Source organism: Pseudopipra pipra, chromosome 3, assembly GCF_036250125.1.
Source record: "Pseudopipra pipra isolate bDixPip1 chromosome 3, bDixPip1.hap1, whole genome shotgun sequence".
Lineage (NCBI taxonomy): Eukaryota > Metazoa > Chordata > Aves > Passeriformes > Pipridae > Pseudopipra > Pseudopipra pipra.
This window is the reverse complement of record NC_087551.1, coordinates 49083307-49107719: the sequence shown is the minus strand read 5'-3', so window position 1 is coordinate 49107719 and position 24413 is coordinate 49083307. Positions and strand designations below refer to the sequence as shown.

Below are 24413 nucleotides of genomic sequence, written 5' to 3'. Positions count from 1 at the left end.
AGACTAAAATCACATGTGCTCAGGAGTTAATTGTCAGACAGACTGCTAGTACCCATTTGTGAGGGATACTCTTGCAAAAAAAACCCCACAACTTTTCCAAGAACTGTGTTGACCTGCAGCAGTAGAAAATGAACTCTGGTAGAGCTACACTTGTGAAAGCTACCCTGGGCTGTCTGTAGCTCCAGGTCTTTGCCTGCAGGTTCAGGCCACTTGACCTCGAATGACTTCTAACAAGCCTCTCTGCAAAAAATGTTAGTGTTCGTTAGTGTTCCACAACAAGCCCTCTAAGTAGCAGATAGTCCTGCTTTGGCTGCAGGACAAGTTGTCTTGTGTCTTTGGCGTACATGATGTATTGGTTTGTATATATAGGTGTCAGAGTCCTCTCTTGAAAGAAGATAGCTCATATACAGGGCCTCATAGAGCTGGTAGAGCTGTTCCTTCCTCTACTTGTTGAGCTTCTGTTTCTAAGCAAGCATTAATTGATTTTTTATTTTAGAGAAGTGTGTACAGTCCTGATAATTTCCCCTTCTTTAATCAGATTTGTATTAATTATTGCAGAATGACCAGCAATAAAAGATTTGACTCCATTCCCCACTCATGGTCTCTTATGGTCCCATTAAGCAAAAGCTAACAATCAACAGGGAAGTAGCTGCAACTAAGTGATTCATAAAGTGGTTCACCAGAAACAAGAAAGTTCCATGTAGCCTAGAACAAATCACCAGTATGTTTTAAAAGTAAAAAATGTGACACTGCTTTGAATTCTTATCACTGCCTGAGATTAAAGCTGAAGTCTCCTGCAATCCAAAAAAACTTAAATGTACTCATGCACATGTCATGATGTGGCTTGATTTCCTTGCCACTGTACTCTTTTGGATTAGCACGAGTGTGCACAGCCCAACCAGATGCTCCCATATGACTAATGAATACACAGCTTCCTGATCAGTCCTAATGGCTGGGAGCTACTATGTCTTCCTGTCAGTAAGCTTTGATAAAAACTATAACTAGAAGTTTTGAGGCAGATATGGTTGACAGTTTACCAGGGGATCAACCAGCTCCAAGTGCATTCCTGTTAGTCCTGACTTTCCTTCTCGCCTATCATGATACAGCCAAAGCCAGAAATAAGCTACAGTGTTGTGCAGCAGGCAGTAGTGTAGATATGATATTTTGATCCTTGCTTCCCCCTGCAGCCCTGCATGGCACTCCCAAGTTCAAACATTTCATATTCTATGACTTGACCTTCAGCTCCTTTCCCCCTCAGATAAAACACTAAAGTGACATTCATCACACCACCAATTCAGTTTTGTAAAGGAAAAATGAAAAGAAATTAAAAGCACTAGTGGCTAAGTCTTCTGAATCAATCATCTGTGTCAATGCTGGCTAGCTTTTTACTTTTAAAGTACAATAGTTCTCAAATAGCATCTTTATTTCTAAAACAAATCATGTAGCTTGCAATCACCAAAACCAGAAAGGTCAGAGAGTATGCAAAGGCTGTCTAGTAAGAATATTCCCAAACATATGGAAGAAATAAGAATATTAAAAGATAAAAATTGCTGAAGTTTTGCTATACAAAGAACTTGTTAGTGCCAAACAGAATGAAATCCAATAAAGGTGTTATATCATTGTTATTTTGTTTAATGTAGAACTTCATCTCCACTAAAACCCAGTTTTGTGATATTAAGCCCAGGAGGTACAATGATCCTCCTGAGCACTGAAGCTTCCAAGTCAAACTTTCTGTGAGCTCAGAGAGATTTCCTTGTACTGCCATGTAAAACCCAGCCATTCACACAGCTCCTCTCAAATGTGGTGTCAGAGGGCTCAGCTCTTCCCTCCTTCTACTACTGCAAATCAGACACAGCTCCATCAGGTTTCCTATGACTGTGCTATTACAAAACTTAGGCAACTTTTGGAAGAATCCAGTCCTAAAGTGGTGTCTAGCCTAGCTGCCACCGGTAATGGAAGATGCAACCACATGGTAGAGCATCTTCCCTTCAGGCTAGAGACTGATCCATCCTCTCAGCTGGATCATGGAGAATGAAGCCTCTGTGAAAGCACAGATGAGACCCACAGGGCTGGAAACAGCCTCCTCCCCATGAAGGCAACTCCTGAGTTGAAGAGGCAGCATTGTATCCCAGAAAATTGTATCCTGCACATGTGTATGGCACTCAAGCATTCTGGGTATCTTTTGTTCAGAAGATCATTACTGTGATGCTCAGCTCCTGTAACAATCACATTCTTCCTCCTAGGTCTATAACCAACCAAGGGAGTCCAATTTGGCAGGATTAAAATTTTATTGGCTTTTTTAGGTTGTGGAATCTTCTTCTCTGGAGATATTCAGAACCTGCCTGGATGCAATCCTGTGTAACTTGCTCTGGGTGAACCTGCTTTGGCAGGGGGTTGGACTAGAGGGTGTGCAGGGGTCCTTTCCAACCCCAACCATTCTGTGATTCTGAAGGTATTTACATCCCAGTATCTGAGTCACAGTACCAAGAATTCCCACAAAACATATGTGGCAACCACCCACCACAGCTTTAATGGTTGTAACTAGGTAGTTACAGGTTGTAACTAGGTTGTAACTAGTGCCATTACGCTGACACTGAGATATATGACCTCATAGAGTAGATTTTCCTACAAAAAAAACCTTCTAATGTTAGAGGTAGAACATGAAGAAACAACACAAAATGCCCAAATTCATGATCTTATCTAGCAGCTTCTTTTATAATACATGTTCAAGATGTTCTAAAATATCAAATGTTACTACTATCAGAGAATCTGATTATTATGCTACTTCAAGTCTCTAGGCTAGTCACTGGCTTCTTTTTTAAATGACAGAAGAAGTACCTCGTTAAAGAGGAGAGACTTTGCTTGAAAAGGTATAACCATAAAAGCATTAAGGTAAGCATCAGATCTCTTGATGGTCCTAGGTTGAAAACAAACTTAAGAGTTGCAAAAAACTTTTTTTGAGGTCTCTGTTGTTTGGAAACATCCTGCAGTGCAAATTGCATATGTGGCTTTGTGGGCAGATCTCAGCTGTTTATTTTTACACACTGCTAAATACGAACACTCACGCATTAGTCAATCTACTTGCAAACGCATTTTGGAAACATTAGTAATTATTTTCCCCCTCTATGTCTCCACGTAGAAAGAATTTCCAGACAAAAATACCCATCGGTGAAAAAAGACTGTGATTGCTAGAATTTGAAACTAGAAAGTGCTTAAATAATTCACATTCACTGACAGCAAACAAATTGCACTTTCCACAACCTTAGAAATAAATGTGTTTTATTTCACAGTTACTGGCTTACAGGAGATTGTTTGCACACCTCAGCAACTGCCTTGGTATTTGGTACAGGCTTTACTTCAAATAAGGGGAAAGACACCAGTTATACCGCCTCAAGAATCAATATACACTTCACTCTTCTGTTGACTTCAGTGATAGTGTCATGGACGGAACAACACTGGACCAGAAATGGATACTCATTTTCCATTTATGAATAGCCAGAATGAAGTTTCAGTCATTTTGGATTTAAGCTAGCAGAAAATAACCTCTCCAGTTGTTCATCCACTGAATCCTCAAAGACCTTCTGGCTTGTAGGTCAATGGTACTAAGCCAAATTGTGTGATTACAACTTGCCTGATTACCTTAAATAGCAGTTCATGGGAATGATGATGATTGTCTGGTGGGACACCAGGGAATAGCTGTGGGACCATAAACAAGTATATGCACTAAAGCATTAGAGAAGCAGCAGATTGTTCCCTGAATGACTGCATGATCAGAGAAGTCTCAGCTGAGGTATGAGAAAGGAAGTCCAAGCCACAGAAATTCATTCTTCTCACTCAAAAGAAGCAATAAAAAGCCCAGCTTCAGTCATAGAAGCTCAATTCTGGAACATAGTCAGTGACAGAAGCACTGCAACACCCTGTGTAATTAATACCTCTCCAGCAGAGTGATCTCAACCAGCCAGCGAGTGTACTCCACTGTGGTGAGAATAAGCAGCACAGTAAACTCCACCTGCCCCACAGCAGACACTGCCAGTACAAGCCAGTTGCAAAAACCATGACTGTCTACACAGATTCTGCCCAGTAATTTATATAATTGCCTGCTGAGCAGATGAAATGATTTTGCTTGGCTTCTCTGAGTCATGGTGCCAATCCCTACCATCTTCTGGAACTCACTTGGCTCGATTATTATATCCTGATCCTATAATCAAACCTGTGAAGGATAAAAAGGGCCTGTCCTCAGGATCAAGGAAGATCAAGGCTGTAGTATAAGGGTGGGGCAAACCTGAGAGTGCTTATTATAGGAAGTGCTGGCAATGATGCCTCAATATTAAGGTCATCTTATGCTTTGTCTTACGTACCTAATGTGAAAATGATGGCTTATGTCCTTCATGCTCTCTTGTTTGTAAGAAAAGGTAAGAATTTTCTAAGATGCTAAATGTTCAAACGTGCAACAGTCACATCTTTTACTTACTCCCCAGCAAACTCGGGTTAGGTGCTGAGAGATTCAGAGGATCTATTTTGCTTGATCTTAAACATGTACAACCTCTCTCAAACAGAAATCTACACAGATGGCAGGGAAAGAAGGTCTTCAGAAACTAGGTGCAGAAAACAAGGTTTTCCTGGAAATTTAAAGGAAGAATACCTTTTCTTGTGAATTAACAAACTAATCTCCCCAAGCTGTATCTTCTGCGGCCACAAAATATGTCTACATTTATTATGTTCCTTCTGAAAAAAAAGGGTATGGTCTAAGTAAAACTGCTTTTTTTCTCAGGACTGTAAGACACACTATATCCCCTTAAAATATGAAGTGTATCAGGAATAAGGACACTTACAGCTGTACACCCTGTGTGATTCCTACCTAGTTACAAGGGCAGGTTTCCATGGACTGAACGGCAAGACCTGCAAAGGAAGGCTCAACATACTGCACTTCTGGGACCAAGTCCAAGCTTCTGGGAAGAAAGTTGTGGGGTGTAAGCCCAACATGCACCCAGAAAGGTGTTAGACAGGCACTGCCAGTAACACTAAAAGGCATATTCTGAGCTGGCTGGCTGGAAAGGTGTTGCTGATGTGGTGGGGGCTTTAGCAAGACCTAGCGCCTGCAGAGGCCCAGAAAAGCCAACTTAAGTCACAGGAGAGATTGCAGTGGTGCATCCCCTCAGCTGGATTGACCCTGGGACCAGGACTGGTGATCTCCTTGTCTCCCTTCCCCCCTTTTTCTTCCCTTTCCTTTCTCCCTACTGCTTTATCTGAAACTCAGTGTCGTGTGCCTTATATAGTAGGTCAGGGACTAATATACCAATTTCCATGGCAAATGTACAATTTACTAATAAAACTTCCTGATTGATTGCGGACCCTCTGACTTTTGTCGTTCGTCTCGACCAACGCGCATTTAGGAATCTTAGGTGCTTCCCTTCCCTTCAAGGGTGGGTCGTCACAGTGCCCCAGCGCCCACCGGTGCGCCCGGCGAGCCGACAGGGTCCGTTCGGACCCGACGCGGCAGCTGCGCTGGCTGAGCCCTCCGCCCACACCACCGCCCGCAGCGGCAGCCCCGAGGCCCAGGAAAGCTGCAAAGGCGGTAACCCCAGGGGCAGGGCACGCTGGCTCCCGGACCGGAAGGACAGGGCACGCCAGGGAGCCCCGAAGCCACCGCTCCCCCTCGAAGCCCACGCACCCCCACAGCCCGGCGGCGGCTGCCGCTACCGCGCACGCGCAGGGGCCACGGAGGCCACACGCGCCATCCGGGCACTCCGGCCCAGTCCCATCCCGGCCCCGCCCCCGCCGGCCCCGCCCCGCCCCGCGCACCCGCTGGCCTTGGCTGTGCCGCGCGCGCGCGCGGCCGGCGGGGGCGCGGCCGGAGCGGGGCCGCGCCGGGAGCCCCGCGGCGGTGCGGGCAGAGCGAGCCGGGCCGGCAGAGGCGGAGCGACGGGAACAGAGTGCGGCGGCGGCGGCGGCCAGAGCCCCGCAGGGGAAAAGGGCGAGGCGCAGCGCAGGCTCCCGCGCCCTCCTGCCTGCCTGCCGAGCGACGGGGACGGGTGAGCCGCCGCTGCTGCTGCTGCTGCTGTCCGGCGGGGCGAGCCGGGGCCTGCGCCCCCCCGGGGCCGCGCCCCGCTGCCCGGCAGCCGGGCCGTAAACAAATGGCGGCCCGGCGGGGGCTCGAGCGCCCGGGGCGGCTCCTCGCCGCCGCTGACAGCTCCGGCCGGGGCGGGCCGCGGGTGGCTCGGTGTGCGGCTCCGCCGGGTCCCCTCCGCCCCTCCCGCCCCCCGATCCCCGCGGGCCGGAGCGCCGGGGCCGGGCCGGGCCGGGCCATGTAGGGTGGCCGCGGCCGCCCCGCCCCTTTGCCGGCCCCACTCCGGGCTCACGGGCGGCGGCGTCGGACCGAGCGCTGCTGCTGCTGCTTATTATGACCCCAGTGCTGCCAGCGCTGTCGGGGTGTCGCGATAGCACGTGGGGAGGGGATAGGGCCGGGGGCTGCCTGGTGCTGTGGAGACCGCAGTCGGAGAGGCTCCTTTCTGCGTGGAAGGAGAGGGGAAGAGAGCAGATGATCTAGAGGTATTCCTGAAAATCTTCTCTAATGCCCCGTGTTCGTGTTACTTCGAGTAGGTGTGCTCAGACCATGCAGGAGGTGGTGGTTTGACTCTTCTCCAAATTCCTTTTTTTTTTACGGCTGTTGACGTGCAGTGGAACCTTTGTTTCCCTCCTTTATGAAGGTAAAGAACGTTACGTGGTTGCACTCCCGTAACCCCACGGATCGGCAATCAGAAGCACACAGGGAGATGACAGCAGCTTGTTGAACGGCTCGCGTGTTGGAACAGTTGTGTGGCCTCACTTCCAAAAGTTCTAGCGCCGCTGTTGTTTGCAGCAGGTCTTCAGAATTCTTAAGGGAAACAACCCGTGGGCTGGAGAGACGGCTTTCTTTTGTTCTATAAAGCTCTACTCGGATTTGGCTGAGGAGCTTTACATAATCCTTGTTTCCCGTGTTGTTAATATGCTAAAATAAGTGTGTGTTACCATACTAGTCCAAACTCAGGCCTGTGCTCGTGTAGTAACAGCATCACCTTGCTTGTGCTAGTACTTAAGGCAAGATGCCTTCCTCTGCTTTCTGTAGGATTGGTGTGTAGTACTTGATGGTTAAGTCCTTTCCCTGGTCAGCTGCTGCCTTCTGCTGCGTGTTGATGTCATACACCTTAACTTGTGCTGTGATTTGGATGGTTAAGGTTCATGCATCTCTTTTGAAGAGAATGTTAGTTATGCTTATTTATGATCTTCCCCTCTGCACCCCTCTCCCAGAAGTCCAAAACATATTATTAGAAGAACTTTGCTTGGTAAGCAAGTTGAGTACTGGAAGACTGAAAAATACACTGGTAACTTTACTGTGTCCGACTCTGTATGCATGTAAATATCTGTGCATAATTCCTGCATAGCAGTCAAATTTCATCCAGAGAAGAAGTAGATTAAAAGGGTGAATGGGGGTTGTATTGCAAGCTGAGACTTTTTGTTGGGTCTCTTGCCTTGTTTTCTTCCAAAGTTAGAAGGTGTTAGAGAACAGGAGAATCCCAGCAGAATGGGCAAAAGTTATGCAAAAGCAGTGTTTTTACTCTTTTGCACTAAATTCTGCATTTATTCAATTGGCTTCTTAAATTTGGATTATATTTCCCTTGCCTTTTACTTTGATGTTAGAAGTCTAATGGGCAAAATAAGTGCTGAGTTTAACAAGCAATATCTGGTTGGAAGCTTTCTGGACAAGAGTTCTGCATGTTTTTGGACAGCCAGGTTTTTAGGTCCTGAAGAGAGTGTCTTGTAGTCTACAACTTTCTGAAGAAGAAAGCATATGGCTCTCAGTCTTCAAGTGAGTTCCTTTAGCTGCTGTAGATTTCAGGTCTGTGAAAAACCTATGCTTTGTATTCAGTCCAATTGAACTAAAATAGCAAAAATTCCCTCATATCAATAGATCTGTTTCTTTGGTGACCTCTGTCTCAACTGAGTCAAAGGCTCTTTGCCCCTAGCAATGAGATCCAGTGGTACAGAGATGGGAGCAGGGAATCATTTTTCATCATTATGCTGGTGGCAATTTCCCTTCAGTTTTCTTATCTGCATAATAAGAATAAAGATGATGTATCTGTTGGTGGGATGGTTAGACTGTATAAGGGGTGCTAAGTATTCCTGAACAGACCTCAAATAAAGAAGTAGAAGACCTCAAATTATTGAAGGTCACAGAGAAATCTGTGTAAGCTGTCCTAAGTGTCTGAGCTGTATCTAGTCTCAATGTTGAATGAAGGAAAAAGGCTGAAAAATCTCGTAATATAAACTGCTCTGGAACAGGCCAAGGGAGTTAAAATGGCAGGGGAGTTCTAGATTCTGATGTACTTTGCAAGCTACTGTTTTTCATAGTTTCTGAGGTGACACTTGATGTCTTGTAATTTTGTTGTAATCTGTTAGTGCTACTTGAAGCTACAGTACCCTGCAAACCCTTACAGTCAGCAGAACATCTAATTGAGTAGACTGTGCTGTTTCTTACCAAATGCCCAATGTTGATCTAAGCTCTTAATGTGAAATCATGATGAAAGCATGATAGGTTTAAACTTAAGTCATGAGAACGAGAGGCATGGTGAGGTAAAGTTTTAAGTGGTGTAGTTACAGCTCTTCATACAAAACTTTAGGTAGTGGTTCAGGCCGATTGTGATACCTGGTTCAGACTTGGTTATGGAGATGCTGGAAGGTGGGTGGTGTTTTGTTTGTTGAAATTCAGGCTTTTATTTGTCAATTTAGAAGCATCTCTAGTAGAAATTGCAGTTTTCTGAAAGTCCTGTTTGACAGAGAAATTTGTTGAAGTGATAGATTCATTGCAAATAGGATCTTTATATGAGTGTGCTTTACTGACATAGCTGTAATGCTTTTACAAAACCTTGTTTTGGCTGAGTCACTATTGTCATCAGATAAGGAATGTGTTTGGATAGGAACGTTCAGCTGGAGTCTTTGGGGAAAAAGAAATAGCATCAAGCTTGTTGGCAGTTGGAAAATGCAGTCTAAATTATATTAGAGATAAATTGATGACTCACTGTACGTCCTAAAACCCTGCACAAACTTGTAGTGAAGATGTTTGTGTTTTCCAGTTCTTCATTTATGTTAGAAACATATTGAAAGAGGTGGTATAACATGCTCATTATTAAATATATTCCCAGCTTTCTGTCATTTGAGATAGGTGAGGTTTTGTTTAGACAGTAGTGGTTTTTTTTTAAACTATCTATTTTTTTACTGTTTCTCTTGTGTTAAAACCAAGTAGCGTGGAAGGGGGAAAAGCCTAACTGTTGCTGCAAAAAATGTCTTTCATTTGATAAGAAAGTGAAATACCCAAAAATAGAATAGGTTAAAGTTGTTAAAACAGTCTCTCTTGTTCTCATAATCTTCTTCTATTTTGAATTTTTCAAAGTATTTTGGGACAAACTCCCTCATTTCTACTTTAGTGTAATCTGATGAGGTATGTGTGTATGGATGTCTGTTAAATTGTTTTGTGTACTGTCTATTTTGCTGTATATTGGTCAGGCCATTGTCTACTAACAAGGATGTATTTTTAATAGAAAAAATAACTTTATATGTACAGAATACGACATCTGCGTTTCAGTCTGGTATGTTGGAGAGAAGTTGCATTCATGGTCCATTTACTTTAAAGTTCTTTTCTTATTTTGCTATGGGAACTGGTTAAACTTGTGTAGAAAGACCTGAAACAGTGTATTAATGACATTCTTGGCCCAATTTCTGTAAATATGCAGAGGTCAGGAATTCTTTGGCAGCATGTATGAATTAAAATATTACATAAGAAGAATTTATTTTTTGTTTTGGGTGGTTAAAACTACCTCCTGCAATACAGAATGCATTATTTTTTACAGTAGTACTGTTTCTGATTTCTGAGAAATGGCTTATTTTCTTTCCTGTTTTCCTGAAGGAAATTGGGGGATAAGAATATTGTTGTTCCTTTGGGCTTATCACCTCAGTTCCATCTCTGTTAAGTTTTAGTGATAATCCTTGGGTATGAACACAAGGAAGAAGCAGCTTATTACAGTAAAAAGCTTTTTAATAGTAAGCAACTGCTTAATAAGTTCTCATGTGAAGACTGAAGATGGACGAATTATAACTAGACTAAAATGCAGTTTGTAAAAAAATCAAACTTTAAATTTATTTATTTATTTTAGTTCTCCAGCTGTTGTAATCTTTCATTCGAGTCTGGTTTTTTTCCTGAAGTGGTCAGAGCAATGAATTAAGTGTGGTAGGTCAGAATAATAACTTTGAATAATGTCTTATAGCCTTAAATGTAATGAGGTGACTAACAGCTATCGGTAAGCTAAAATGACAGAACTTAGGTTGCCCCTGGGAAGTCTGTTAAAAACTTGTTTATATTTCTATAAAGGCTGCAAAAAATTTCAGCCTTTGTAGCTTCAGGTAGTGTAAGCACATGACCTTTCCAGGGGATTGTACATATGGAAAGCAATTTCTACACCTGAAGTGAAATCTTACTTCTGATCTCATTTCTTTCAGAGTCTGCAGCAATTGAGGAGTCACACTGTGCTCAAGTTCAGAAGTGCTTTACACATGAAATCTACTGACTCTCTGGCTGATTCTGCCCTGTCACCATCTCAACAGGTAGAGTGCTTCTGTGCCTGAGCCATGCAGCAAGCATAGCTGCTCCTCATGCAGTTGTCCTGTGTCAGTGTGTGGCCAAAGGCACATTGAAGCCTTGGGGTTTCCTCTCTGGGGAATGTGTCAAGGAAGCAAGAATGCATGGCAGATCTGTCACAAAAGTACTCAAAGGAAAAGCCTAGTAGTTTTGGTTTTGATTTTTAACACTCACTGAGTTTAAAAGGGATAGAAGAGAGTGTTCTGTCATTTCATCAGAGCTTCTATTCTAAAGTGGAACAAAGCCAGACACACAGGGCATCTCTGACTTCAGTCAAATCAGTGTTTTGCTTTGGGTCATTTTCCCCTTCAATTCTACCTTTTTTTTTTTTTCTGCAATGATTTTGGAGGAAATAACCTCACTGAAATCGAAATCTATGAATGGTAGGAAGATGGTTTGCCACTAGGAAGAAAGGAACTCCTAAAGTGCTACTCAAAAGAATGCAAAATAGATTTTTGTTCCTAGAGTAGGATATTTGGGGCAGAAATAGACAGACATAGAAAAGCTCTTCTTTATAAGATTGATATAAAAAAGGTTGCACTTCCCCATAATTCTAATGGTTACTATTTTTGCTGTAATTAGAGGTTTCTTTTTGTTTTGGTCTGGTTTGTTTGTGAGGGGGATAGGTAACTTTAATTTATGCTTAAAAAAGCAGTTAGTATATATTCTGTCAATGCTAGACCACTGATAAAACTTGCATCTTTCCAGAAGTATGTGTCCCCCTAAATTTTTTTCCTTGCAATAAGAAGCCATGTTTTGAGCATGAACTTTTTCTGCCTCTTTTGTGTAATAAATTAGAGTGTAGACTATGATCATAATGGTCCAAGTAGCATCTTATTTATATAGTATTTTGGGCTTTAGTAATTGGAGCTTCTTCTCATGTTTTCAGTGTTTAACAAAAAGGTAATGTAGACTCATTCTAATATGTTCAATATATGCAGTCACTACCAGCCAGGGAAGATGCTCTCCTCTTTGTTGTGGATGAATTTATGTATGAGAATCCAGTGAACACTCATCTGTCCAACTGTTTTGAACACAGTTTTAACTTCCCTGATCTCCCTACTTGTAACAGAAATCAGGTTTGTCTTGATGAACTCCGGGGTGGGAGCGGCAGTTAGTATCCCTTAAGGTCGAAGTTGGGCATCTGAAAGAGAAGTTCCTGAGAGAAACCTGGGTAAAAGATGGAAGATTCAGAAGTACGGCAGTCTCTTCTACAGTGTCCAGAAGAAAAGGGAACTTTTTAGCATGGTTTGCATATATTTGCTTGTGGGTGGATTTGGATGCTTCTGGGAGTTTAAACTTGTAGTACAGCTTGTGTGTCTCTATGCTTCTACTTCCTTGAACCAGTAATTTAAGAACCTGTTTGCCTATTTACTTGAATTTGATAGAAGAGTCTCAAAGGTAGCTGAGCTTTATAGGTTGGTGAATAAGGTGGCTGAGTAATGGAGGGTTCCAACAGCAATAATGGTTGTGTGATTTCCTGCCTTATTGGCACCAAAGAATTCACATAGGGGAGAGTAAGCAAGCAGGCTTTGGGTTTGATAATACTAAGTACAGCTCTTGTGGTGTAGAAGAAAGTGAGAGCTCTTGCAGCTGAAGCACTGTGTAGTGTCTGAAACTTTTATTATGCTATTTTAATGTTTGTGTTATAACAGCAACTGAAAATCATGTGGCAGTAGCAGCTGGAATTTTAATCCTTTTAATTATGACAGATTTTCAAAGCATGTTCCGGCTGATTTGGTCAGCTGACTGTATAGTATGTACAATAACATCAAGTGATTGCACAAATTCTGACAGCAGTGGTCACCTCACTGGAACGGGATGTATTTTTAGGTTTCTCTGCTAGTAACAGTCAAGTGTGTGTACTTAAGCACACTGAACTGAACTGAAGTTAGTTGCTGACACTACACTATTAGAAAAGGACAGCTGTTCCTCCTTGCTGTAGTCATTGATCTGACACTGTCTTCTCACCATATTGTGACAAGGAACACAGTGGGATATAAACACTGTAAATACTATTGGTACATGTTTTAATGACATATATTTTTCTTTAGGTCAGCAATGACATTCTTTGTTAGCCCTTTTAGTTTGCTGTATTAGAGAAAATGAAAGGACTTTGTTACCTCCAGCAAGAATTTTCTTTTATCTCCCCTTTACCCAACAGTTTTTTCCTTTACAAGGCAGTGTTTGAGAAGAGGGTGGTTCTTGTTCTCTGTGTAGTACTAATGATATATTGGTTATGGTTATTTAAAGGAAAATTATTCATATGTGGATGCTCTTAATCTATGAATCAAAGAGGTGCTAAGTTCTGTGGTTCACAAAGTTAGCTTACAAAATAGTGAGTCATGGCCATTTGCTGATTAATGAATGTGCTAATTCTTGAGGTCTTATCCATTTACTTCACCAGTTTGATAGGGTTGTTTGGTTTTTTTTGCCTTTGGACTTAATTTGCAATTTGATAATTGAATTATATCAGAAGCCTTAACTAGTTTAAGCAGTCCAGGAACTCATGACTGCCCAAAACAGCTGTTGAGTGTGAAGCCCAATGCATAAAAGGACATGTAATATATTTAAAGAGACTTTGTAGTAACCTGTAAGTAAAATGTGACATTCTGACTAAATTGAAGTTCTCCGCCAGGTGCTGTGGAGTTAACGCTTATAAGCAGAACACAGAATTTTACTGACTGTTCTGCTGATGGTCTGCTGATGTCTGAAGAGATTCTAAATTATGTATTTAGATAAGGAGCCAAAGGATTTGAATTTTAAGATAAATGGCAACTAACATAAAACTTCCTAGTGACCAGTAAAATTCTTATTTATGGAAACTGAGGGAATAGGTCACTTCAGCTACTTAATTGATTTGTGTCTGTAACCGCCTCTTTATAAAAACAACCTGAAGCATCTGTTATAGAACAAGTTAGCATCTACCTATTGATAAGACTTGATATTTTAGTGTCTGCTTTGGCTTTCATATCCCGTCTGTTACTGATACATCATGTTTTCACCAGATTTTGTTTCCTTTTTGCACACTTCATTTGTCATTTGCTTGTATGAAATCATTAAGCTTTGATGAATATTAGCTTTTGTGTGAAGGAGTCCAGGAGCCTGAGAAAAGCCAGTATCATCCTGCAACTCGGGTTTTACAATCTGACTTGTAAAAAACCAAGATAGTGTGCTGGGGAGAAGGATGTTTTACTGTCTTAATAGAATGTTCTGTGTAAGCTGACATAGGCTATTTAAAGATAGTATTTAATGGTGGTTGACTAATTTAAGGTACGTCTACAGAAATGGTGCAGGCAAATAGGAGCTCAGTTTGACTGGGTTCTGAGCTGCTGCATGTGGGCCAGCTTTGGCCTAGAAGCAGTAGAATAGTGCTGGCTCAGCAGCAGTGTGTGTGCTACCTAACACACCTGCCCACTCCTCTGCAAGTGGCTCACTTCTGGCCAGCTTAAAGTGAGCAGGGTGCAGAGCTTTTTGCAAAGTATGTAAACAATATATATTTTTTAATTTTTTATTTTAAATCATAATTGTGGCTAATTGATTAAATTAAGCTTTACTACTACCAGGCTGTTGCTTTAAGGAAGCAAGACTGTTTAGATACATGAAACAAGGGCTGGGGTCTCTAGGGGCTCCTGCATTATAAATTAGCAATTGTCTTTTTCAATGCTGTTTTCATTTTGTCTTATGCACTTTAAAATACACACATAACCTGAGAGCTTCCTTTTGATCTCTGCTCACCCGTTGACTTGAAGAAGGCTACAGTGTGGTTTCAGTACTGATGCAAAGTTCTGAGATTTTCTTTAGTCTAGCAATAGGCTGCTGTATTTGGCAAGAATTAAGGTAGACAGGGCTTTGCTGGAAGAACTAAAAATATCTTCAGAGAAGTTAAATAATTTTCTCTTTTTTATTCTTTATTAAACGTGTTTCAGCTTTTGTAGTAGATGCTATCTGACTTAATTTGCACGTTGAAAGCAGGTTGTGTGCCAGAAAGGTTTGCGAAAATGTTTAGCAAGTCAGTCAGTCGCTGAATCCAGTGACTGATGCACTTGACAATTTATTTGAAACTCACTTGTTACTCAGTATATAAATGCTAAGGTATAGTGGGGGAAATTCAGCTGTGTTTTGCCTGCTAAGTGTAGCACATATGCTTCTTTGTTAGAAGTGTTCAGGAGAGTGGGTGGCTAAAATATTTAAGTCATCCAAATTACGACGGATGGGGGGTGAGGACTGATTGCTACTTAAAGTTGGCATGAATTTCAAAGCATTATAAAAGAACAGAAGTGAGTGAAGTGTCACATAGATTTCTATTTAAATGCTTTATTTAAAGTGGAGTGTCTAAAAGGCACTTGTTTCTTTTTACCATCAGTTTGAACAGAAGGAATAATACTAAGCAGTTTTGTTTTTTCAGTTTAGAGTAATTTTAATGTAAGAAGCCTTAATGCATTAAAATAGAAGTATTCAGTCTGAAGACAATGCATGAGAGCATTTGTTAGCTAGCAGAATAAGGAACTATTTCTAATAATTTAAAAGTATTTGAGCATTTTATTTCTTAAGAAAATTACTAGAGGGTGGGGGAGTAAGGAAGAGATGAAACTGAGCAATGGATTTTTGAAACAGTATTTTGAGATTTTGCTCTGCACAAATCATTCTCTGATATTTCTGAACTTTAATCCCTTCTGGTATCACTGCTGAGAGGGAGTTTGTTGGAGCATAGAGGAGAGCTTGATCACTTGTGTGGGCCTGCACTCCAGCAAATGAGTCGTTCCAGAGTTTCTCAAAGTATTGTACAAAGATGCAAAGTTTACTCTTCTCTTTCCTTTCTCCCTTTTTCCTTCCTTTCTCCCTTTTTCCTTCCTTTCTCCCTTTTTCCTTCCTTTCTCCCTTTTTCCTTCCTTTCTCCCTTTTTCCTTCCTTTCTCCCTTTTTCCTTCCTTTCTCCTTTTTTCCTTCCTTTCTTTCATTTTTCGTTTTTCCTTTCTTTCCATGCCACAACAAAGAATTGAATTTTTTGTTTGTGTCAGTGTGTTATTATAGATTACACAATTGATGTATATGTATTTGCATTTTTATTGTTGTTTAGCCTTTTTATGTAGTGTTGTTGTGATACCCTTATACTTTGAACTGCTGGTATTGTAATCAGGACTGCCATAGGATGCATTAAAAATTTACATTTTGTGGGTTGAACTGGACGTATAGGTAGGACCATGTTGGCTACTAAAGTTTTATGTAAAAGTTTTCAATGAAATAAAAGGACTTATTTAATGTGCAGTGTAATTGTGTAGTGTAATTGCTACCCTTGTACAACAACTACTATAAAAAATAAGGGAGGAGCTATAAGCTATAGATGAAGAAAAAGAGTGAAGAGCTGTTGTAAAGGACTGCAGTCTGTCGGGTGCATGGAGTTGAAGGCGAGAATGGGACACAACAGGGAATTGAGATACTCACTGAAGGCTGCAGAGTGTGTTAAACAGAACTGCATGAAGAGGGTGTCAGCATCTTAGGTGGTAGCCAGGCAGAATATATGGGGAATATGTTGCCTCTGTTTAATTTAGAGAACTGGAGATGAGGATGAATCTGGCTTCCTTTATTTTGTCTCTGTACAGTTGTATGGTTTATGATTTTAGGTAGTAGGCTATATAGTCAATGATCATGCTTTGTTTTTCATTGAACAATCTATTTGCAATGGGCAGGGGAAAAGGGCTATTCCAGAGGGAAGGATTATACAACATTTTTCCCTAAGTTGCATATAGTAGAGCCGGTAAATAAATGTATAGACCATGTTTTGGACTCTGATGCAAATGTGTATTTTTAATTTTCAGATAAACTTTTAAGCACCATTTCTTTGAAATAAGATCTTACATACTTGTTTTCCTAAAATGGCTACTGACCAAGGATGCAAAATTGCAAATAATGGTCAGTAAATATTAACAATATTGAGTAAATATTCTCTGCTGTTGTCTCCTTTCTCTTTACTCAGAATTGGATTTACAGTCATGGAGGAACATCAGCAACATATACACTGTGTGAACTGTGTCAGCCGTCGTTGTATGACCAGACCAGAGCCGGGCATTTCCTGTGATTTGATTGGCTGCCCCTTGGTTTGTGGTGCAGTTTTTCACTCCTGTAAAGCTGAGGAACATCGCATGTTATGTCCACTTGAAAGAGTGCCTTGTTTGAATAGTGGCTTTGGATGTCCCTTCATAGTAGCCCGAAATAAAATTGCTGATCATCTAGAAGTTTGTCCTGCAAGTGTGGTATGTTGTACCATGGAGTGGAATAGATGGCCAGTCAGTTATGCTGACCGAAAATCTTATGAAAACCTGAGTAAAGATGTTGATGAAGTGGAGCAGCTAGATATGGCTTTAGCCCTTCAAGACCAGCGCATGTTATTAGAATCCCTTAAAGTAGCAACTATGATGTCAAAAGCAGGTGAACAAATACCAGAATCCAGAGAGCAAACCTCTGTCAAATCAAGTGCCCCAGATACAGTGCATACAAATGGTTTGATGCCTGTAGATGAAGAGTCCTATGGTGCACTTTATCAAGCTACTGTTGAAACAACGAGGAGTTTAGCTGCTGCTCTGGATATTCTGAACACTGCTACACGGGACATTAATATGTTAAGTTCAAACATCTGCATTTCACCACATGAAAGGAAAGAAGATACTGAGATTAAAGAACAAGCTTCTAGTGGCATTATTCAGGATAAAAAGTCTGACCATGAATATCCAGATGAAGATAATGTAGGAGCAGTTGGGGGAATTAACTTTGATAGCTTGAGTCAAAATTCACAAATGGAGCAAAATGGTTCTAGTGATATTTGTTATGATGTAGTGCAAAATCATGACTTAAATCTAAACCTCAGTAACTCCCCACTTTTGTGTAATGGCTTTCATGTAGAAAATGAATGTTCAAAGGTGTTGGACCAGAATGAAGATCTTAGTGCATCTAATTCAAAACCGTCCAGTGTAGCAAATGGTGAATGTACTGCATCTCACGATGATGAAGCATTACAGTCTTGCAGCTCCTTCCCTGTAACAGCACAACTTAAAGAAGAAGTAATATCATCTGATCACTTAGTTAATGGCAATATTAATCATGTACTACTTCCCCATAATGCTAATGAAGAAGAAATATTAGAGAAACAAGTGGAGCAAGAAAGATTGAGAAACATAGATGCATTTTCACTTTTGCGGCATCGATCATACAGATTTCTTGTTAACCACTATTGGTCAGCACCAAAAGAAGACAAAGCTGTTGATACATCAGATTTGGAGGTAACAGAAGATCCTATGGGTCTTCAGGGGATTGATCTAATCACTGCAGCTCTGTTGTTTTGCCTAGGAGACTCTCCCGGAGGTAGGGGGATATCCGAAAGTCGTGCTGTTGATGCATTTCACGTTGACTTTGGGACCCAAACATTTTCTCTCCCATCTGCGATATTGGCCACAAATACAATGGTGGGGGAAATAGCTTCAGCTTCTGCATGTGATCATGCCAACCCACAGCTCTCAAATCCAAGTCCATTCCAGACCCTTGGACTGGATTTGGTGTTGGAATATGTGGCTAGATACCAAACAAAACAGCGTTCAATGTTTACATTCGTTTGTGGACAGTTGTTTAGAAGGAATGAATTTTCATCGCATTTTAAGAATGTGCATGGAGACATTCATGCTGGCCTTAACGGCTGGATGGAGCAGAGGTGTCCTTTGGCATATTATGGGTGTACATATTCTCAACGAAGGTTTTGTCCTTCAACACAAGGGGCAAAAATTATTCATGACCGCCACTTACGGTCATTTGGAGTTCAGCCTTGCATATCCACAGTATTAGTGGAACCAGCAAAAAGCTGCTTAATTGGACTGCACAATGACCATCTGAGTAGCCTACCTTTTGAGGTGCTGCAGCATATTGCTAGCTTTCTAGATGGCTTTAGTTTATGTCAGCTTTCAAGAGTGTCACGTTTAATGAGAGATGTGTGTGGAAGCTTACTTCAAGCACGTGGAATGGTGATATTGCTGTGGGAGAAGAGAAGGTGCCCAGATGGAAGTTCTTGGCAGGTAAAAGAAAAGGTAAGTGTTTGTTTTGTTTTTTTTTATTTTGAAGGTGAAAGGGAAAGTATTAAATTGGTCCTGTCTCTGCTTTTACTCTTAACATTATCTCTGATACTACTTGCTTTTGGTATAATAACCCTTCAAGAAAGAGATTGTTGTCTAGAACAAGTGAAAATTGCTAGCAGGTTGGCTCAATCTTCTTCACAGCTGGAGAAGTTGAAGTAGTCTGTCTAGTTTTCACTGGATGTAAGTAAATTAACTTCTGTTTTTTCCAATATTTTAAAATATTAAAAGATTGCTTCATGATTTTCTTTGATATCAGTATTCCACAGAAGTAGGAAAGCTGCTACAGAGTTTGCTTTTCTTACCTTTATAGTGTTTACAGCAATTATTTTTCTAACCTCTTGAAATCCTATCTATTGCCATGATATTGAGTGCCTTAAATACTGAAATAATTTAAAACCTTTGGATGACCTTTGTGTAGTACAGTTTTCACCATCCTCCCCAAGAGCATCTCTAGCACTTATTTGAAATTCCAGAAGTTGATAATTTCAGAACCAAATCATAATGACTGGTGTTGCAATACTTTGTCACTTAACTTCTGGTTGCATCTATTTTGTAGATGCAAAAAATACTGCCTGTGTTTCTTCCCAGTTCAGAGTTGTCTTGGAATCTGAGTCAACCTGGGACTGACCATACAGACTTTAGCATTGTATATTTTTGCTATGTTGGTTTTTATTATGATTTATAGTAGATGCACAACATTGCCTGAAAGTTTCATAGCAGAAGTATTTAATTTTCTGCTCTGAGTTCAGGTATCTTAAAACATTTTGAGCCTAAGTGCAACTTATTTTCTAGGTTTGGCGCTTCAGTACAGCCTTCTGTACTGTGAAAGAGTGGAAGTTTGCTGACATCGTAAGCATGGCTGACCACTTGAAGAAATGTAGCTATAATGCTGTAGAGAGAAGAGAGGAGGCCGTTCCGCTGCCATGTATGTGTGTAACACGAGAACTCACTAAAGAAGGACGTTCACTGCGCTCTGTTTTGAAACCAGTACTTTAAGTATTGCAACCACTCCAATTGCACATCCACTCAAGCACCTGATATAACCTCGGTAATATTACATGACACTTTATTAATGTACTAAAGATACTTTCTAGCTAAATCTTCTCTGTCACTGTGTATATAAGGTTTGAAGTGACATTTATTTTTTATAATACTGTTTAGCTGGAAAGTAATGAAAGTTGCCTTAACGTTTGAAAAATTCGGAACTTGCTGGACAGGGTAGTTTTATCTAACTTATATAATTTAAGAACAGAATCCTAAGATGTGTTTTCTGATTCACTGGTGCCCATGTTGCTGATGACTGATAATATTTCAAAAATAGCCTCTAAATGAGATATGCACATTTAGATAGGAAACACTGAATTGTAGTGAGAGAAAATCCTGTCCAAATGTCCTTTCTGTATCTGGTCTATTTTTTTTTTAACAAATTATAATCCAAATATTTGAAAGATAAGGAAGAATTCAAAACTTTATAATAGATGTCTCAAACACAGCTTTTAAGCACATCTTTTCTCATTAAATCGGTGTTCTAGTGCTCTTCCTAGTTAACAGGTGATCTAGGATCAGCTTTTTTTAAAAAAAGTTTTTTTTTTAGGAATGATCTAAGTGAACTTAGATTTACAGCAGCTTAATTTTTAGCACAACTTTGTTTTGACATATCAACAGTTGCTATTTTTTTTCTGAACTCTTAACAGTTATTCTACTTCTGGGAGCAAAACTTTAAGAGCTAAAAACATGGAATACTAGTTTTTACTCTCGCACCTACAATGACATCGATATCAAATGTTCAAAATATTTTTCCTTGTCCTGCAGTTGGCTGAGGGTTAAATTGCTTGAGCAGTCAGAAATTCTAAGTATGTGATGAACAGTTATGAATTTATAATGCAGCTAATGAAAGGGCTTTACTTGTTCTATGGTATTGTGAGATGTATTGTCTCCTTTTCTGTTAATTTGTCTATAAAAATGCTGCTTTTTAAAGCAGCATTTTAAATTACTGGTATGTATAGCAAATGTATCATCTTCATAAGATGAGACATGATTTGTTAATTGCATAAGGCATATCAGAAATGTATGTTCAACCACATTTTTTAAACAAACAACTCCAATTTGCTTCCAGTCTTCCATAAGAAAAGATCTTACAAAGCATTTATGAACAGAGAATACATGCTATGAAAAATGGCCTGGTATAGCATAACTGTAATAACTTGAATTGACTTTCCAACTTGTTTGTAATAATGTTGGTGTCTCTAGCCTGTTGCACTTAGCAACTGTGCCACAAAGCTAAAACAGAAACAGACCAGAGCTTGGAACAATGAAATACAGTACGTATTTCCATTATAGGAAAAAAATAAGAGATTAGTAAGGAGGAGATGTTTACAAAAATGGCTAAATTTATTACTTGTAATTTCTTTACTGGACACTTGTTTATGGCTAGTCTGGCTGCAGTTCACAACTTTGGTATCTGTGCATTTCCCATTCTGGGTTCAGTCCAGCTAAACATTCACTGCCTTTTTCTATTCAGAGTGCTACAGGTGCCCAGAAAAAAAAATAAATCTAGTTCTTCAGTGCCATGAGTTGAAATCATAACAGCTCAAATAGAAGTTCTGCCTGGATCTTCAAACTACATGTTCTTGTTCCAACAACTTATCTTCCTTTTGTTTGAAGAGAAGAAAGGAGTAAATCATCTACAGAAGTTAGCAACATTTGCAGTAATTCTTAGCTGTTACCCCAGTTATCTGGAAAGGAGAATCTAGACTGATGTACAGAGCTGACTATACCAACTGGGTTTTAGGTAGGGATTTTACACCCCTGGTCTAGTTCTGTGAATGCATTGAAATGTTCATTACTCACAAATTCTTCAGTATAAGGCAGGAGATAGACTTTCATCAGTTCTTGTCTTTTAGCTCTAATGGCTCCTTGCTGCTGCTCTCCAGTGTTTTAAAAGTAGTTGTGTGACTGGAAGGATCCTGAATGTTAATGATATAATGTTTGTGTTTATGGTTAAATCTACTTTAAAACATCTGTCTGGGGGTTACTGGTATTTTTTAGTGAGCAATGTGGTGGTTTTGGTACTTGAATTCTTTGTAACTACCCAGAACCCTGATAAGTACAGTAGGCAGACATATGTCTTGGTCACTTATGGAAAAGAGGGTGTTCAGTTAGTGTTGGTAGAACCTCGCTTGTAGCACAGTACAGAACTGCATCTGAAGTATCAGTTGTTGATCTAATCAAATGAACTTTTTAAGTACTCTTCTTAAGAAATAACACTATTTCTCAGTACATGCACTTTTATTTTCAAATGTAGATACAGGCTTTTTTGTTAAATTAGTTAATTTTTTAATGAGAATCCAGAGCTATTAAAATATCATTGTTGTAAACAACATCTCTGCCTTGTAAACTGCTCGAAATGCAGGAATACAGTATAGTTAGGATAAAACCTTTTTTTTTTTTACACTGCTATGCAGTTTGTAAAACATTTATGGTGTATAGTCAGTCTGTCAAAATGTGACTTGTTCACATTTGCCCTTGAATTTTAAAAATGTTGTATCCCTTTCGTGGTACATCTTCCATACAGCATATATAGACAGCTGTTCCAGTCTTTCTTTTACTTGATACCACATTGCTACTTTGTTTAAAATATTATGTTTTCAATCATTATGCAATATTTTTTTGCAATGTCTGTTGAAATCCTAATAAAACTTTTGGAGTTTCACTTTTAGTATGATTGTACTTTCTTTAAAGCTTATCCCCAGCCTACCAGTGTTCAAGCATGGTGCTCAGTGTCTGCCTGTAGGATTCCAGTAAATAATCAAAAAGAAAGAAATTTACATAAAGGAAACTATTTACAAACATTCAAACATTGCATAATTTGGAAGTGACTAATATTTATCACATTTATTTCAGTGTGAAGATTGGTAATTTATTTTTACACTTACCTGCCCATTTCTATTGCTTTGGTCTATTATGCAGCAGAAATTGCCTTCCACAATTAAAGATTTAACTACATAACATTGAAGACATATATTGTACCTTGTAGGTTTGTTCTAATTGATTTTTCTGAATAATAAATTGGAAAGATCTGATCAATGTGATATGCTGCTGGTTTGCAAAGAACATTTTCGGTGTGTTGTCTCATGAGTAAAGTTTACTGTAGAAAGTTGTTGGTGAGTGATACAGAGATAAAAATTTAGGCTAGTTTTTAGACAATAGTTGTAGTTCAGGCAGTTTATAGAATGGCAAAACATAAAACAAAACCTCATTAAAACAGAAGACTGCCCAGAAATTGACCTTTTGCTCTGAGATTTGCTAATATGGGATGCTAATAGTCTTTACAAAAAAAGTGATACCCATATACATAAATTTAATAATAAATTAATCTAAACTGTGTTGAATAAAATAATGTGTTGCATGGTTTAAGTTCAGCCAGTACAAACTTGTGACTGTTTTACTTTTTAGACGGGCTACATTTCGGTTTTGTGTCTCTATAATTGGGTTAGATATCCTTCTGTGTAAGAAAGTATTTTGTGTCCCACTTTAACTTTCTTGATGCTTTAAGTGTTTTAGAGGATTTTTAGCTTGTTTTTCTGAGAATACTACTGCTAAAACTATCTTCATGGCTCTTCTCTGCTGCATGTACTTTCCTAAAATGAGATTTAAGTTCAGTGGAGAATTCAATGCTTGCTGTAATACCAGATTTAAATTCTTTGACTCAGAATGTCTGTTCAGGCAGCTTTGATCGTTTTCAGAAGAGCAAAACCTACCAGTTGCTTCCACTGCTGAGGAAAAAAAGTAGTAATCAGATACTGTTTATAAAAAGTTATGGCATGTAAAGCAGAGTTTGAAGAATGGGATTCTCACACTGTGACTGGCATGTGGTGAATATTGAAGCAATAATCCAAACTAGAGAGGAAAATTGAATGAAGAAGTAGACTTTAAATAAGGATAGCATCCAGTCCCAGGATATAGAGACTCTTCTGAGAGACTGTGTGAGAATGCTGGGAGTTTGACTTGTGCATGCTGCAACTGTGTTTCACTGACCATTTATCAGTCTTTTGATGATGGCAGGAGTTACCCTACTTCTTGAGCTCAAATGGACTTTAGTTATAAACTGCCTCCAAATACTGCCTGCATTCCTGAATCAATATTACTTAAGTTGAACACAGACCTCTCTACTGAATGCAAGGTATGTATTCAATGTTGGTTCTACGTGCTATTGGTGTTAGAGGCAATATTTGGTAAAATAATAAAAAAATAAGGTCCTTTGGAGACAGAGGATTCATCTACTTGGCTTCTATCAGTATTTGCCAAAAAATGGGAACAAAAATGTGTTAGGGAACGCGAAGAGCAAGACTGATAGCATTCACTATAGCTTGCCAATGGCCTGATAGTTAAGAAAACATTATAAGTTGTCATTAGATACAGTATGAAATGTGATGGCAAAAGTGCACACTTCTGTCAGTTAGATATACAGACTCGTTACAGCATCGGGTAGTAGGAAAAATGCATACAAAATAAGCATGTATGATTTTCACTGCAAAATATGTGAAAACTAGAATTTCATCAGGTGTGAATTCACATAAGGCTAGATTTGTAGAATGAATCAGGAAAATGTGATTTCTGCCTTGA

General features: G+C 39.9%; 2 protein-coding genes across 7 annotated transcripts; one reads left to right on the top strand and one right to left on the bottom strand.

The window, feature by feature from the left end:
- Positions 1 to 2902: 2902 nt before the first annotated feature.
- LOC135410674 (collagen, type I, alpha 1a-like) lies at positions 2903 to 9450 on the bottom strand. Its single transcript, XM_064647384.1, has 4 exons — positions 9349 to 9450; positions 6685 to 6988; positions 5318 to 6509; positions 2903 to 4725 (listed from the first exon to the last, which is right to left on the bottom strand). Exons 1-4 carry the CDS (start codon positions 9448 to 9450, stop codon positions 4656 to 4658), a joined length of 1668 nt encoding a protein of 555 aa, XP_064503454.1. The 3' UTR covers positions 2903 to 4655.
- FBXO30 (F-box protein 30) lies at positions 5914 to 22500 on the top strand. Of its 6 annotated transcripts, none has more exons than XM_064649039.1 (5): positions 5921 to 6032; positions 6601 to 6707; positions 10531 to 10635; positions 16646 to 18740; positions 19581 to 22500. In XM_064649039.1, exons 4-5 carry the CDS (start codon positions 16662 to 16664, stop codon positions 19782 to 19784), a joined length of 2283 nt encoding a protein of 760 aa, XP_064505109.1. In that variant the 5' UTR covers positions 5921 to 6032; positions 6601 to 6707; positions 10531 to 10635; positions 16646 to 16661; the 3' UTR covers positions 19785 to 22500. The 6 variants fall into 6 exon arrangements, with proteins under 6 accessions (XP_064505108.1, XP_064505109.1, XP_064505110.1 ...); XM_064649043.1 differs by lacking the exons at positions 5921 to 6032; positions 6601 to 6707 and adding exons at positions 6848 to 6862; positions 7767 to 7846; XM_064649038.1 differs by lacking the exon at positions 6601 to 6707 and having other exon boundaries at positions 5914 to 6032.
- The last annotated feature ends 1913 nt before the right edge of the window (positions 22501 to 24413 follow it).

What these genes read in the sequence shown, in the direction of transcription:
- LOC135410674 (XM_064647384.1), bottom strand. Translation starts at nt 9,450, where the DNA reads ATGAGGGAGTTTGTCCCAAAATACTTTGAAAAATTCAAAATAGAAGAA. An exon ending in CATAAAGGAGGGAAACAAAG is followed by an intron (nt 6,510 to 6,684) that starts GTTCCACTGCAC and finishes CCTTCCACGCAG; the next exon opens with AAAGGAGCCTCTCCGACTGC. An exon ending in GGAAGTTTTATTAGTAAATT is followed by an intron (nt 4,726 to 5,317) that starts GTACATTTGCCA and finishes CTTTTTTTTCAG; the next exon opens with AAGGAACATAATAAATGTAG.
- FBXO30 (XM_064649038.1), top strand. Translation starts at nt 16,662, where the DNA reads ATGGAGGAACATCAGCAACATATACACTGTGTGAACTGTGTCAGCCGT. An exon ending in CTTGGCAGGTAAAAGAAAAG is followed by an intron (nt 18,741 to 19,580) that starts GTAAGTGTTTGT and finishes CTTATTTTCTAG; the next exon opens with GTTTGGCGCTTCAGTACAGC.